At 42.5% G+C, this 16,931-nt stretch overlaps 1 protein-coding gene across 3 annotated transcripts in view; it reads left to right on the top strand.

Moving 5' to 3' along the window:
• Positions 1-16,093, top strand: part of RPS6KC1 (ribosomal protein S6 kinase C1) — a 335,059-nt gene extending 318,966 nt beyond the window's left edge. For all 3 annotated transcript variants that reach the window (XM_030196044.1, XM_030196043.1, XM_030196042.1), the window contains one exon: positions 15,091-16,093. In XM_030196044.1, coding sequence (XP_030051904.1) covers positions 15,091-15,201 — 111 coding nt within the window. In that variant the 3' untranslated portion in view covers positions 15,202-16,093. The remainder of the gene's footprint in view (positions 1-15,090) is intronic.
• The last annotated feature ends 838 nt before the right edge of the window (positions 16,094-16,931 follow it).

Below are 16,931 nucleotides of genomic sequence, written 5' to 3'. Positions count from 1 at the left end.
TGTTGAGGTTCATAAGCCTGTCCCTATAATTTTTGCATTCAAGACCGCTTACTAATTTCGTAGCCGCCCTCTGGACCGACTCCATCCTGTTTATATCTTTCCGTAGATGCGGTCTCCAGAACTGCATGCAGTACTCCAAATGAGGTTTCACCAGAGACTTATACAATGGCACAAAGTTATTCAAAGCCGTTAACTCGCGACAGGATTGTGAAAAATTACAGAAGGACCTTACGAGACTGGGAGACTGGGCGGCTAAATGGCAGATGATGTTTAATGTGAGCAAGTACAAGGTGATGCATGTGTGGAAAAAAGAACCCGAATTATAGCTACGTCATGCAAGGTTCCACGTTAGGAGTTACGGACCAAGAGAGGGATCTTGGTATCGTCATCGATAATACACTGAAACCTTCTGCTCAGCGTGCTGCTGCGGCTGGGAAAGCGAATAGAATGTTGGGTATTATTAGGAAAGGTATGGAAAACAGGTGTGAGGATGTCATAATGCCATTATATGGCTCCATGGTGTGACCGCAACTTGAGTATTGTGTTCAATTCTGGTCGCCGCATCTCAAGAAAGATATAACAGAATTGGAAAAGGTGCAGAGAAGGGCGACTAAAATGATAGTGGGGATGGGACGACTTCCCTATGAAGAAAGACTAAGGAGGCTAGAGCTTTTCAGCTTGGAGAAGAGACAGCTGAGGAGAGACATGATAGAGGTATATAAAATAATGAGTGGAGTGGAACAGGTGGATGTGAATCATCTGTTCACGCTTTCCAAAAATACTAGGACTAGGGGGCATGCGATGAAACTACAATGTAGTAAATTTAAAACAAATCAGAGAAAATATTTCTTCACCCAACGCATAATTAAACTCTGGAATTCGTTGCCGGAGAACGTGGTGAAGGCGGTTAGCTTGACAGAGTTTAAAAATGGGTTAGACGGTTTCCTAAAGGACAAGTCCATAAACCACAACTAAATGGACTTGGGAAAAATCCACAATTCCAGGAATAACATGTATAGAATGTTTATATGTTTGGGAAGCTTGCCAGGTGCCCTTGGCCTGGATTGGCCAATGTCGTGGACAGAATGCTGGGCTCGATGGACCCTTGGTCTTTTCCCAGTGTGGCATTACTTATGTACTTATGTACTATCACCTGCTTTTTCCTGCTGGTCATGCCTCTCTTTATGCACCCAAGCATCCTTCTGGCTTTGGCCATTGCGTTTTCTACCTTTTTGAAAGCTTTAAGGTCGTCCGACGCAATCACCCCCAAGTCCCGCTCTTCCTTTGTGCACTGAAGCACTACACCTCCTATACTGTACCGTTCCCTCGGATTTTTGTGACCCAAGTAAAAGAGCCTGCATTTTTGGGGATTAAACCTTAGTTGCCAATTATCGGTCCATTCCTCTATCTTCGCTAGATCCTTCCTCATGTCATACCCACACTCTGATGGCATACAAGTACTCTTTTTTTAAATTTTTTATAATAACTATTTTCTGCATGTACAGCAGCGATTTACATACACAAATAGCCTATTACAAAATTATAAACTTGTGCAAACTTGTGCACATATGCCCTGTTTCCTATTTGAAGATATGTTCTTGTTGACAGGGTTGGAATGGAGTTTGCATTTACATCATACTTTTGAAAATTAAAGAGCAGGTGTAAATGTAAGCACACCGTTTCCTCTGAGTGGGTTTTGCCTGGAAAATCTGGAAATGTACAGACAAAGAAATGCACACAGTTAGAAAATTGCTCCTTATTCAGTGTCTTGCAAAGTCATCTTACTCTTGTACATTTTTTGCATTTTCCTGTTGAAAAATACAATTCAAAAAGTAGGAGTTTGTTTCACTGATCTATACCTCTCTACTCATCTAGAGTGAAAGAGCAGTTACTGAAATTGTCATGCTCTGCCCATGGGCTAAGTATCTGTGAGATTTCCTTTATAAATGTGATGATAAATAAATATGTTGAACTGAATAACAACCACAGTGAGAAAAAAAATGGTGTCATCTAAACATAACAAAATTAAACCAGCATCAGTGGCTAGGCTGGTTCAAAGGATGATATTAAAAGGTAAATGCCGAAAGATCAGGTGAACAACTGTTTACGTTCACTAAACAATGGAAACCCTTAGGGAAACCAATCAAACATAAAAGATACTAGACATCAATCGGTGTGTTTGTTTCCCATCTGCTGTCAAAATGTATATATCAAGGAAATGCATCAGAACATCTATATATCCTTTGGTTAGGCAGATTAGGGTGCTTTCTTTGCTTGCTTTCTTTCTCCCTATCTCTCCTTTAACTCTTCTTGTTTCTGCTGCTTATTTTGTTGTATTATTGTCTGAGTGGAGGAAATGTTATGTATTTAGTGCATTTGGTATACCATCCATTGTAAACTGGACATCATGGCAGTTTACAAGAAGATCATGTACAGTGGTAGTGGATTCACAAAACTTTCAACCAGAAACAAATATTTGAAAAATCCACTCAAACAATCATTAAATGAGTAAATGCAAAGAATGATGCTGGTCTTCAATTAAGTTAAGTTAAAGAAGGAAAAACCTCAAAGAGCTCCTGACCCCAAAGGTCTAGCGAGCTACTGGCGATCACAGCGACCTAGATAAATGGTCAAACAGATCTCGCCTCATCATTGGCTCAAAAACCTTCTTAATAAAGACCTACCACAGAGCTTTGGTACAATCGTGTTTACAGTCGTCTCTGTACTCAGTGACTCCAATTCTGACTGGAGTGAAACGCTGGCTACCGTTGGTCTGGGGTTAAGCAGTCGAGCAGAGTAATACAACTGAAGACTACTATTGGGCAACAGCAGGAAAACTCACTGAGTACGGAGATGACTGTAAACACGATTGTACCAAAGCTAAGTACAAGCTTTAAATTTTGACCTCTGTGCCACAGGTGGATATAATTATCATTGAAGAACTGAAGAAATAACCTGTGTAGAATGCACCACTTGCAGCAATTCACTGAGCGGTTTAGTGAGGGCTTAATCTAGTTTGAATATACTGTACACAGTATTTTGAAGATTTGCTCTGTGGTAGGTCTTTATTAAGAAGGTTTTTGAACCAATGATGAGGACAGATCTGTTTGACCATTTATCTAGGTCGCTGTGATCGCCAGTAGCTCGCTAGACCTTTGGGGTCAGGAGCTTCTTGAGGTTTTTCCTTCTTTAACTTAACTTAATTGAAGACCAGCATCATTCTTTTCATTTACTCATTTATTGATTGTTTGAGTGGATTTTTCAAATATTTGTTTCTGGTTAAAAATTTATAAAAAGAATCATTAAAAACTGTAAAGTATAACATTCACTGAAGGGTGCACATGAAACAGCAAACATAACAATCAGACAATTGAGAAACATAGATGAGGGATAGAAGATACAATCCTATAAACAGAGTGGGTAGACACAGAAGGAGATGGATAAAATATATAACCTCCATCAACCTGGTCATGATACCTTGCCAAAAGTAGAATGTATAGCCAAGATTTAGTTTCAATCTTTGAATATACAGTGACAGTACTCCTTCTCGAGCTTGTAGTGTAAGGTTTTCCAGAGAGCAGGGGCTAAATAGGAGAAGGCAGAGCATCTTGATTGTTCAAGGCCAGTGGTGTGCTGGTAATATTTTAACAACAGGCTCTCTCCCCGGTCCACCTCTGTGCCCCCCCCCCCCCCCCCCCCCCGTCCACCTCTGCCCCCCCCCCCCCAAATTGCAGAGCTGGCTATACCCTGGGAGAGAGAGCCTGGGGGGAGCAATGCATTACTCTCGCTGGGAAAAAATTTTTTTAAATGCTCCTAGGTTCCAATCTAATTCATGTTTAATGTGGGATGAAATGCCATAAATAAGTAAATAAATAGGTAGAAACTTTGAACGTTGAGCACCTGATTCCCATAATATGATGTCTGTTTTAGAAGCCCTTTACCAGGAGAAAAAAAAAATCTCTGCACCAATAACAGGGTTAGGTGTCCATATAACCAGCCCCTCCAAATGACAAACTGATTACGATTTATAACAAATTACCACTCTACCTTTGAAAAGTTATTCCCTTATTATACTTCCTCTCCCCCCTCCATGATCCATGTTCAGCATTTCTCCTCTCTCCTCCGCTCCATCCATGTTTATCTCACTTCCTCTCTCTTCCCTTCCCTCCATCCATGTCCAGCATTTCAACTCTCTCTCCCCTCTCCATCCATGTGCATCTCCTTCCTCTGTCTGCCCTCCCCTCCATCCATGTCCAGAATTCCTCCTCTCTTCCCTAAATCCATGTGCATCTCCTCCTCTCTTCCCTCCCCTCCATTCATGTCCAGCCTTCCTACTTCTTCTGTCTTCCCTCCCTTCCATCCATGTCCAGCATTTCTCCTCTCTCCCTTCCCCTCCATCTATGTGCATCAACAGTGGGGTGACCTGGTCCTACCTCCTCATGTAGCAGACAGTTCGCATTTCTGTATTTTGCACGGTTTGCAATCACAAAGGAGATATAGTGGAAGGCTGGCATAAATGGTGTTGCAGTAATCAAGGTGTAATTTAATTAATGCGTAGATCAGAGAAGCTGCATCTAAGTAATTTCGAATTCAGTAAAACAGTGGCGTTCCTGGCCTGGATGGCACCCGGGGCGGAGCGCCGATGCGCACCCCCCCCCGGGTGCAGCGCGCCCCCCCCCCCCCCCCCCGCTAAATGACACCCCCCCGGTGAAATGACACCCCCCCCGGGTGCACGCCCCTGGCCTGGGGGGGGTGCCGCGGCGCACGCCTGCTCCGAGTTCGTTAAACTTCGCTTCGCTGCAGCTCCCTCTGCCCCGGAACAGGAAGTAACCTGTTCTGGGTCAGAGAGAGCTGCAGCGAACGAGCGACGAAGTTTAGCGAACTCAGAGCAGGCGCGCGCCGCGGCTCCCCCCAGCAGCGTGCACCCGGGGCGGACCGCCCCCCCCTTGGTACGCCCCAGAGCACTTTTTAACCAGGAACACAATCTGACTAGCAAAGCAAAGATGCTGATATGGTACAAAAGCGTCACTGCTGAAGATGTTTGATATTTGAAACTGTCAGGGAATCTGAGTAATTGAGCCTATTTATTACAAAGGCGGCATGAGGACATGAATTGAGTTTCATGCCTTGGATCTTTCTGAAGGAGTAGAGAATTTTTTTTTGGTTAAAACTTTGAGGTCCTCTTTTACAAAGCTGTGCAAAATGTCCCGGCGAAGGGGCGGGGAAACCCGTGTTATCGAAACAAGATTGGCATCCATCTTTCGTTTCGATAATAAAGTCTGGGACACCCAAATCTTGAAATTTAGGTCGTCCTTAGAGATGGTCGTCCCTAGACATGGTCGTTTCTGATTTTCGACGATAATGGAAACCAAGGACACCCATCTCATAAATGACCAAATCCAAGCTGTTTGGTCGTGGGGGGAGCCAGCATTCGTAGCGCACTGGTCCCCCTAACATGCCAGGACACCAACCGGGCACTGCAGTGGACTTCAGAAATTGCTTCCAGGTACATAGCTCCCTTACCTTGTTTGCTGAACCCCCCAAACCCACTCCCCCAACTGTACACCACTACCATAGCCCTTACGGGTGAAGGGGGGCACCTAGATGTGGGTTTCTGGTGGGTTTGGAGGGCTCACATTTACCACCACAAACATAACAGGTGGGGGGGATGGGCCTGGGTCCGCCCACCTGAAGTGCACTACACCCACTAAAACTGCTCCAGTGACCTGCATACTGCTGTGATGGACCTTAGTATGACATTTGAGGCTGGCAAAGAGGCTGGCACAAAAGATTTTTAAAGATATTTTTTGAGGGTGGGAGGGGGTTAGTGGCCACTGGGGGAGTAAGGGGAGGTCATCCCTGATTCCCTTCGGTGGTCATCTGGTCAGTTCGGGCACCTTTTTGTGCCTTGGTCATAAGAAAAACAGGACCGGGTAAAGTCGTCCAAATGCTCATTGAGGACGCCCATGTGTTAGGCACGCCCAAGTCCCGCCTTTGCTATGCTTCTGACACGCCCCCGGGAACTTTGGTCGTTCCTGCGACGGAAAGCAGTTGGGGACGCCCAAAATCGGCTTTCGATTATGCCGATTTGGGCGACCCTGTGAGAAGGATGCCCATCTTGCAATTTGTGTCGAAAGATGGGCATCCTTCTCTTTCGAAAATAAGCTTGATAGTGTCTGCTTTGGGAGATAGCAGTCAAATGTTGAATCTTAGCCTTGGGTTCTTTATACCTGTGCTTTGTTGATTCATTTATTGTTTTTGACCATGTATCTTGCTGTACAGTGTTTAATAAAAATTCAGTGATTAAAAAAATGTATATCTTGAGTTTCCAGTGTTACAGACTTAAGGGGACTTTTTACTAAAGTGTTGCCGCGTGGCAACACAGAACTACCGCCAGCCCAACATGGCCTTTGTCGGTAGTTCTGCCTTGAGTAAACTGTTTTTATTTTTACCGTGGCATTAACCTGGCGGCAATCAGGCACGCCACATGAGGTTGCCATAGGAACCCTTACCGCCACCTCAGTGGGTGGCGGTAAGTGCTCCCCCACTACATGGCCATTTTATTTTTAGGGGCTTTTTATCCGCTGCAGTAAAAAGGGTCCTGGTATGCAGGAAAAATGGCCCCCAGCGCTACTGCAGGGCCCTTTTTACCGCAGCTTGCTAAAAGGATCCCTAAATAATCTATACTAGATTTTGCCTTATCTACTGGAGCTTTCTACAGATTATGAGGACTGATGCGGTCTGGAAGAGTGAAATGAATTACTAAAATCTTAATCAGACTAATTCAGGTTAATAATGTACCATAATCGCATGTAAGACACATTTGCAAGAACTTAATTATATAAAAAATGTTTTTTTTATTGAGCAGCTAGCCTGTTATAAAAGTACTGGCATAACACATGTAACAACCCAGGCCTAGTAGGCCACTGCTTTTCTGCAAGTTAAGTGCTTTCTCTGAGTCATGGATTCTTCTCTCACTCCCCACCCCCCTCCAATAAATAAATTTTAAAAAAAATGTCACAGAATATGTTGTGTGTCATCTTCATAACCACCTGTGCTAGCAGACCAAAAGCAATAAAGTCTAAGAATGTGATCATGCATTTTGACCCCAGATCCTCCTCATAGCCTATAGACGCCATACTAGGTTAAGGCCTTTTCACAAGTGCACTCTAGGGAGTCTGCAGATTGAAGGGTAATAAATCATGTATCTGCCTTCTGATTATACAAGGAAGCCACCATTTAGTGCTGAGGAAGTTTATGGCAGGAAGAGGAAAAAGTGTCTTTTAGTATTTTTAACAATTTGTCTGCTTGGTCTTTCCTCTTCTACCCCCACACAGTGACACAGGCCTCAGACCAGTCTTCAGGGATCTCCTGGTTTACTTTTAGGGTAAAATCATGCTGGTATGTTCTACTGACTCCCTATCTCTGTCTCCAGACTGTTAGCCAAAAATTGTGTGCTCAGACAGGAGAGAATTGCATACACAACCTTTCACTTCAGCTACTTTTTCATTTTCTCTTTAATTCAGTCTCTTTGTACATATAGCTTAGTGATTTCATTTTGGTAATATTTCTTTTTACTGACGGCATTCAGATGATCTTGGATCAAAGTATGATAGATTACAATATTATTGTTAAATAATCATAAAAAGCAAATTCAAACAGCTGGAAATTAAAAAAAAGCAAGCTAGTGTTTTATAACTATATCTATCTATATCTATATGTATAGCATGTGACCAGATCTTAAGGAACGAAGGAGAGGCCTGATCTTTGATGCAAGTTGTATTGCCTGCTTCTCTGAGGAAGTTTCTAGAAATTATATAAAGAGATACATGCAAAACCTGTGTCAGTTTTTACCTCCCTTTGAATCCTGTTTTCACTATATGTAAATTATTTAAATGTATCAATGACCTTCTTTCTCATTCTCTTGGCCATAGATGTGTTTCACAGGCTGGTTCTAAATAAATAAAAGACGGTCACATGCTGGTTCACTGGGGGTTGTTCAACCCCTAACTCTCCTTTAAATCTCATTGGCACCACTACAGTAGACTCCTTTAGGTATATGGGCATTACTTTAGATTCTTGACTCACTTTCTCTGCACAAATTTCCCAACTATACAAGTCAGGTTTCTTTATTCTCCAAAAATTCTGACTGGTTTGAAGCTATTTCAATCACGATACATTTCATTCACTTATTCTCTCCTGACGTCAAAAATTGATTATTGCAACATAATATACTTAGGATCTCCTCATTATTCTTTAAAGTGTCTCCAAACATTACAAATTACTGCAATTTAACTTCTCTGCTAAAAGAACGAACCATGTTTTGCCCCACTTCAAAAATATCACTGGCTTCCTATAGAGCAACAAATCAATCATAAACTTCTTACTCGTACCTTTAAAGCTTTCCAACTGGGATTCATTATCAACATTCCATGCTAGCAATCCCAGGGCAAGCAGTGGCTTTTCCCATGTCTATCTCAATAGCAGAATATGGACTTTTCCTCCAGGAACTTGTCCAAACGTTTTTCCAAACCCAGATACTCTAACTGCTGTTACTACACCTTCCGGTAAAGAGTTCCAGAGCTTAACTATTTGTTGAGTGAAAAAAATATTTCCTCCTATTTGTTTTGAAAGTATTTTCATGTAACTTCATTGAGTGTTCCCTAATCGTTGTACTTTATGAAAAAGTAAAAAATCGATTCTACTCATTCTACTTCACTCAGGATTTTGTAAACCTCAATCATATCTCCTTTTCTAAGCTGAAGAGCCCTAACCTCTTTAGCCTTTCCTCATATGAGAGAAGTTCTATCCCCTTTATCATTTTTGTTGCTCTTCTTTTTAATGAGAGGAGTTCTCGCCCCTTTATTATTTTGGTCGCTCTTCTGTGAACCTTTTCTAATTCCGCTATATATTTTTTGAGATACAGCGACTAGAACTGAATGTGAAGAACTAGAAGTGAAGTCGCATTATGGAACAACACAGAGGCAGTGCCGTAGCGAGGGCTAATGGCACCTGGGGCGGGTCGCTGCTGCGCACCCCCCCCCCCCCCCCCGGTGCAGCACAGCGCGACCCCCCCCCCCCCCCCTCTGTGGTGCACCCCCCCCCGGAGCGTATACTTACCTGCGGGAGAGCCGATCTGCCCCGAGTGCACGTCACTCGGAGCTGCGTTGGCCCCGCTGGTTCCCTGATCTCTCTGCCCCGGAACAGGACCGCCCCTCCCGCCCCCCCTTCCTACGCCACTGCACAGAGGCATTATGGTATTCTCAGTCTTTCTTAATAATTCTTAGCATCCTGTTTGCTTTTTTGGCCACTGCTGCACACTGGGCAGAAGATTTCAGCGTATTGTCTACAACCATACCTAGATCTTTTTCTTGTGTGCTGATCCCCAAGGCAGACCCTAGCACTTTTGATTTACAGTAGCCTATTTATCAGTTAAGTACTTTTAAGTATACAATTATTAGCCGCAGTGACAGTTTTTGTATGTCCTGCAGGCCGATTATAGTCATATTTTGACACATTCATGATGGACCTTTATACGCACTGTAAAATAGTGATTGACCTTGGCTTACTAAGTTTTTCTGATGCCCCTTATACCGTTCACAGTTGTCCTCACTGGATCGCATGTTTTTTGTTTCTATGTGGAACTCTAGTGCCCCATTTATCTTTAGATTTTTAAATATGTATATTTTATCAACTTTATTTATTTTATGGTTTACTTTTACAGTGAGGCTTATCTGCTATTCGTATTTTTGTCATACAGTGCATTTGTAAGAACCCGGTGTCTTCCAGAATTTTAATGGTAATGCTGTCCACAGGTAGATTGTCTCTCGAGGCACTCTTGTATTCACATTGGGCTTATGGCATTGCACGTCACATTTTTAAATATATATTTCTTTTCCTCAAGCACCACTTATGTTTGCGAATATTTAATTTTGGTGGTTATTTGTGGTTTTTATAGATTGCATTCTATCAAATCTGTTTATGTGGCTCATGTTTTTTTTATGGGTCTATTATTTTGGATAATTTCACTCTATGCACACATTCACATTTTCCTTTAGATTGGTTTAAATGTTTGTTTCTTTCAATGTAATTATTATTTATATTAATTATCATTTTTATTTGTTTTTTGATGTGGACCCCTGATGAAGGTTCTACATGCAGAAATACAGCTTATGTTGGGTTCCTTTCTAATGCACATCCTGTATACTGTTGTGGAAAGTGGTTCTGTTCATGCCTCCTGGAATTTTTGAATAAACTGTGTCTTTGGCCATCCTGGTACTTTGTCTTTGTGCCTTCCACTCCTTTTGCTTGTTCAGACAAACCCCAGCACACAGCCAGCCACAGGTACCTACTGCCAGCACACTGGAAATATCAGAGAGAGAGAGCAATTTACATGGCTTGCAAAAAGATGGTGAACATGGGGCTTACCCAGTTCAATGACTGCTCTGAAAACTGTAGAAGATAGAAATCTGACTTTAACGATACCATGGCAATTATGAAGTCCAAAACACAAAAAGAAGCACCAAGAGCCTTCAAGTACAGGACACAGTTCCTTTAATTGTTAAACTTGAAAATCAACCTTCCATTAATGACCTGACACGGGCCATGTTTTGGTGCAAAGCGCCTGCGTCAAGGGTCAAATGTGTTCTAATATAAGATGGATTCTGTGTGCAGCAACAAAACAAACTCAATGCTTTACAGTTGTCTGAAAGGACTTGGAGCCAAGCATTTAAGTCTTATGTGATCTCCACAGCTTCATAAGAGCACCTGCTCTTCCACTTGACTTCTAAGCTTCTTTTGTTTCCACTAGTCTTACAATGAAAAGAATTTGACAATCAAAATCCAGGACAGCAAATGTGCATACTTGCTTTTGGATTGGATTTACATCAGCCAAAACGGGCTGTGGACTAGCCATTTACAAGCGGAGAGATTCATTGCCTACCTGGTTGAAGGTGGTAGAGAATGTACACTGTGTTCCGTTATTGACCAGCTTGAATCTGCAAATAACCAGTTCTTAACCATTTGGTAGACAGGCGGTTGCCTAGAACTACAACTTCAAGGGGGCAGCAAAGAGGAACTGCAGTCAAAGCAAAGCAATAGGTCCCGACAGCTCCATTAACTGAAAAAGCCATCAGCCTGTACTTTTACCTGTGGAGAGACTGAGCAGGTGTCAGATAGCAATACTCAAATAATAGCAGGAATGTAGAGAAAAAACAGGTGAAACACCACACAAAATCGAGATCTCTACTGAACACCAATAGACTCACTTAACATAATATATTGAACATGATCTATTAAATGGAAGAAAAGAATCTTAGAAACCACACATAGATACAGAATTGAAAACTCAATAAATCTGTGCAATCATGGTCCAGGGTATCATTCATTGATCCTAAAAAAAACTTCCATGTACTGTACAAATTCAATAGGTACTAAATGTGAGCATTATAGCTGCTTATTGCATTTTTATAAGTTTCTCTAAGATTAAATACATTTTCTTAACAAATCTCTCGGTATCAAAACTTTTTTTCTAATGCTTCACAGACAGCCATGAAGCAGCCATTATCTCGTTTTAAAGAAACTGATACTTAGCTTTCAAATGCCTGAACCCTCGGTTTCAGATAGCTCATTAATATGAATAAACAGCTTTTGGAAATTCCCATCTTTATGGGGCTTGATTTTATAGCAGGATGCCTGTGTGAGAAGTCGGAAAAGTTGCCTGTTTTAAGCTTGTTTTATAAAAGCAACATGCGCCTGCGCACCATTATAAACTAAGCATTCAAAACCAGTTGCTATAGGGCATAAATGGTGGTACAATCATTTATACCTGCTCCAAAGTTGTATTCTACAGGCATACATTGCTGCTCCACTCAATGCCCAGGAATGCCTCCCTCCCCCCTCCCTTCCTGGTCTCTCCCGTGCAGGGGCCCCTCCCTCCCTCCCTCCCCCGGTCTCTCCCGTGCAGGGCCCCTCCCTTTCCAATCTCTTCCATGCAGGGGCCCCTCCCTCCCCCCCCTCGGTCTCAAAATTTGGCGCCGAAAAAATTTGGCACTGAATGGTATTCTGTAATGGTCATTCTGGGATCAGTGCCCTTTATAGAAGAGCGCATGGCGCTGGACTTTGGGCATGAGGAGTTACACCAAGTGAAATCAGGTGTAAATCTCGGCATGCAAGTTGGGCATGGATCCCTCGAATTCTATAACTGCGCATTTTAAAGGAACATCTCTGACCCACCCATGCCCCTCCCATGTCCATGCCCCATTTGCAGAGCCACACGGAAACACTTATGCACTATTCTATAAATGGGCGTGTAAGTGTGTTTTCATGCTTTTCTGCCCATTTCAGCACCTTGCATCTGTTAAAACGCTTTTCTTGGCACAGAAGTAGGGTCTATCATTTGGTGCCATATATAGAATTTCTCCCATATGTATAAGTATGTTGCATCTTGTTGCCATGCATGTATGTTGCATCTTGTTGCCATACATACATACCACTGTGCAGTTTTATAAAAGGCCTTTCCATGTGTTAAACATGCTTTACACACACAAAAACCTTTCAAAAATTATTCCCATGCTGTATATATACTAATTTGATATAGAAGCGTATTTTCAAAGCACGTAGCCTTGCAAAGTTATGTGGAGGGGCATAATCGAATGCAAATGCTTATCTCCATGGGCGTTTATCTCCGAGAATGGATCTGTGAAGGGGCGGGCCGAACCGTATTTTCGAAAAAATGGACGTTTTTGAGCTGGGCGTTTGTTTTTTTTAGCGATAATGGAAACTAAAAACGCCCTGCTCAAAAACGTCCTAATCCGAGCCATTTGGTCGTGGAAGGGGCCAGGATTGGTAGTACACTGGCCCCCTGATATGCCAGGACACCAACTGGGCACCCTAGGTCAGTGCGGTGGACTTCAGAAAAAGCTCCCACATGCATAGATCCCTTACCACGGGTGCTGAGCTCCCAGCCCCCCTCCCCCAAAACCCACTACCCACAAATGTACACTACCATAGCTCTTAGGGGTGAAGGGGGCACCTACATGTGGGTACAGTGGGTTTTGGAGGCCTCCCATTTACCAGCACAAGTGTTGCAGGTGGGGGGGGGGGGGGGGATGGGCCTGGGTCCACCTGGCTGAAGTGCACTGCGGTACCCACTAAAAGTGCTCCAGGGACCTGCATACACGCAAGCCTCTAGGACTTGTTGCTGCTGTATAACATTGGCACACAATCTCTCCGAAAACGTCCTTTATTGGAATAAGCACGTTTACTCACAGTTAACTGCAGAGGTTGTGCCCCACTGGCAACGAGTCTCCCTGGTACTGAGATGAGCAGTAGGTCAGAGCTGGCAGAATGCTGTACAATGCCCTCTTTCAGCCACATTCAAGGTAAGAACTAAGTTCTCTAACGTGGCTAACACAGGAAAGGGAACTAAAACTGGCTTACAAAAATGGCCACTACCGCATGGACTACAACAGGAAACACAACAGGGCACACTCTGACCCAGTAGGCAGGGGGAAAAGCACCATAGGAGTAGAGCCTACCAACTACCAACATCGTGAGACTGTAACACAAGCTAATGAAATCACAGAGCCCAATACCCTACACCCACCACAATGCAATGCTGATGTGACCCTGTAGTGCACCCACGAGCCACATCTGACCCAGGGAAAGGCTGTGAGAGGATCGAACACATTCTGCTGTCATGGAGGTGGGTACGGCATTTGAGGGTGGCATACAGGCTGGGAAAAAAGTTTTTAAAGTGGGTTTTTTTTGGTGGGACATCATCCCCGATTCTCTCCAGTGGTCATCTGGGTAGTTGGGGCACTTTTTTGGGACTTGTTCGTGAAAAAAAAGGGTCCAAAAAAGTGACCCAAAATTGCGGTAAAAACGCCTTTTTTTTCGATTATCAGCTACAGACGCCCATCTTTCCTTGGCTGATAACCACGCCCCAGTCCCGCCTCCGACACCCCCCCCCCCCCGTCAACTTTATTTGTTTCCGCGACGGAGTGCATTTGGAAACACCCAAAATCAGCTTTCGATTATACCGATTTGGGCGCCTTTGTGAGAAAAACGCCCATCTCCCGATTTGGGTCGAAATATAGGCGTTTTTCTCTTTCGATTATAAGCTGGATAGTAATCTGTGGAATTTTGTAAGTCTAAGTGCTTTGAAAATGAGCCCCATAGTCAAATTAAGATAAATTGAGATAGTCTAAATCCGTAGTTACTTACTGCACATGTATTAATTTGCTTCTTGAACTTATTGTAATTTGTGTTATATTCTGTACATTATTATGTTTTATTCACTTTATTGTTTGTAAGCCACATTGAACTTGAGTTTATTGCAGGCTAGTGTGGGGTGTAAATGTCATGAATAAATAAATAAAATAATTGTTTTCAAGACAATGCATTATTCTGCCTCTCCATAACTTGTTTTTTTAGTAAAGTATCAGCCTGGTTTTTCTCTTTGTTCCGTCATGTAAATCAGAACTTGGGGTCCTCATACATAAGTGTGCTTTTCTACTTCAGAAGCTATAATGCAAAACAGATATTAGATTTAACAAGTCATTAAGGATACATTTGTTCAATATTACCTGTGATGCTACTGTCTGATTTTATTGTAATTTATTTATTAGTGTTTTATCATTTTAAAAAATTATTTCAAATGTTGCTTTGTTACCTGTCAAGAAGGCTTTGATTAACAGACTATAAATTTTATAAATAATAAACAAAAAGATGTTTGGACAGTTATTTAACCCCTCTTACTCTCCCACCCATCCCTCCCTCTGCAACCCGGGAAGTAGTCCTATGACAAGTTATCAATAAAAATGTGAATAATTAAAAAAAAAAGATATTTGAAACGCAGTTTAAAGTTGATGCCCAATTATGCATTTTAACAAGTTTGCTCTGGGAGGGTTGGTACCAGAATGACCGTGATTGTTCAGTATAAATTCATACTAATATAAGTAATTTTAACACGAACTTAATATTTCCATTTGTAAACTGTCGAACATCTGTTGGATTTGAAAGCAAATGTCTGCTAGTTGCCTAAAGGTGCCTCTGCTGGTGTTCACTGAGTTTCTTGTGCTTTTTAAGCTTTTGCAGTTTAATCCCATCGAACGTCTTGGTGCAGGAGCTGCCGGTGTTGAAGACATTAAATCGCATCCATTTTTTGCCGGTGTGGTGTGGTCAGAAATGATGAGGTGAAAGGTGCTTGAGATCATAGGGATGGACTGAAGTCTTCTGCAGTGACTCCTGAAGATTGTGCTGGACGTTAGTGTGAGACATCTAATCGCCTCACCATGGATTTGTACAATAGCCTGGAAGAATAACGGCAAAAGTGAACAATTTAACCCACTTTCTTTGTTGGACAATATAGTATCGGGTTTTTTTTTATTGTTTTAAGTGGCTGCTTTGTAAAAACCTTTTACTAGAAGAGGGGTCTGAACTAGGTTAACTGGTAGTATATTTATCATTTTTAAACTAAACAAATGGGAATGCTGTCTTCATGCTTCTCCTGAGGGAAGCTTGTAAATTGCTATCCTTGATAGATGGACATTGGGTCAGGCACTTTGTGTCTGAGTCTTCAAGGTCTTTTTCCAAAGAGAGAAAAGCCTCAGTGACTCAGACTTTTGGTGGTGACTAAAGATGATGGTTGATGCCATTCCAGAGCACTGTGGGGCTGAGTTTTAATAAGTCATGTGGTGACTTAGCTGGCTAAGTGAAAGCAAATGTTCAGCCACCACCAAACCTGTTAGACTGGGTCAGAAAATTTTCATAAATGGTAACTTGGCAAATTTAAGCCAGCTATTCCTGTTCACAGAGTTAGCTGCACTACTTATGAAGGTAGTTCGGAAATTTAAGATAGAGGTGGCGAAGTTCCCAACACGGATCCAGTCATAATTCCCAGTACACCCATTTTTTGAGTGGCTGTATTTGGCATGTCTTTGTAAGCTGATTTTTACCCCAACCAGTCTAGCCAGCTATATCCGTTCTTAACAGGCTACATCTACTTGAAAATCTAGCCCCTTATGGCTATGGAAAGTGGCCGATTTATTTACTAATGGTATGTAGCAAAATAAAGTGCTAACTCTAAAAATGTGTGTTGGTTTTTTTTTTGCATAATACATAAGTACATAAGTAATGCCATACTGGGAAAATACCAAGGGTCCATCGAGCCCAGCATCCTGTTCACAACAGCGATCAGTCCAGGCCAAGGGCACCTGGCAAGCTTCCCAAACGTACAAACATTCTATACATGTTATTCCTGGAATTGTGGATTTTTCCCAAGTCCATTTAGTAGCAGTTTATGGACTTGTCCTTTAGGAAACCGCCCAACCCCTTTTTAAACTCTGCTAAGCTAACCGCCTTCACCACTTTCTCCGGCAACGAATTCCAGAGTTTAATTATACATTGGGTGAAGAAAAATATTCTCCGATTTGTTTTAAATTTACTACACTGTAGTTTCTTCGCATGCGCCCTAGTCCTAGTATTTTTGGAAAGCGTGAACAGATGCTTCACATCCACCTGTTCCACTCCACTCATTATTTTATATACCTCTATCATGTCTCCCCTCAGCCGTCTCTTCTCCAAGCTGAATAGCCCTAGCCTCCTTAATCTTTCTTCATAGGGAAGTCGTCCCATCCCCGCTATCATTTTAGTCGCCCTTCTCTGCACCTTTTCCAATTCTACTATATCTTTCTTGAGATGCGGCGACCAGAATTGAACACAGTACTCAAGGTGCGGTTGCACCATGGAGCGATACAACGGCATTGTAACATCCTCACACCTGTTTTCCATACCTTTCCTAATAATACCCAACATTCTATTCGCTTTCCTAGCTGCAGTAGCACACTGAGCAGAAGGTTTCAGTGTATTATCGACGACGACACCCAGATCCCTTTCTTGGTCCGTAACTCCTAACGTGGAACCTTGCA

The sequence above is a fragment of the Microcaecilia unicolor genome, chromosome 3, assembly GCF_901765095.1.
Source record: "Microcaecilia unicolor chromosome 3, aMicUni1.1, whole genome shotgun sequence".
Taxonomy (NCBI): domain Eukaryota; kingdom Metazoa; phylum Chordata; class Amphibia; order Gymnophiona; family Siphonopidae; genus Microcaecilia; species Microcaecilia unicolor.
The sequence above is the reverse complement of the archived record's forward strand: the minus strand, read 5'-3'. Positions and strand labels throughout refer to the sequence as shown.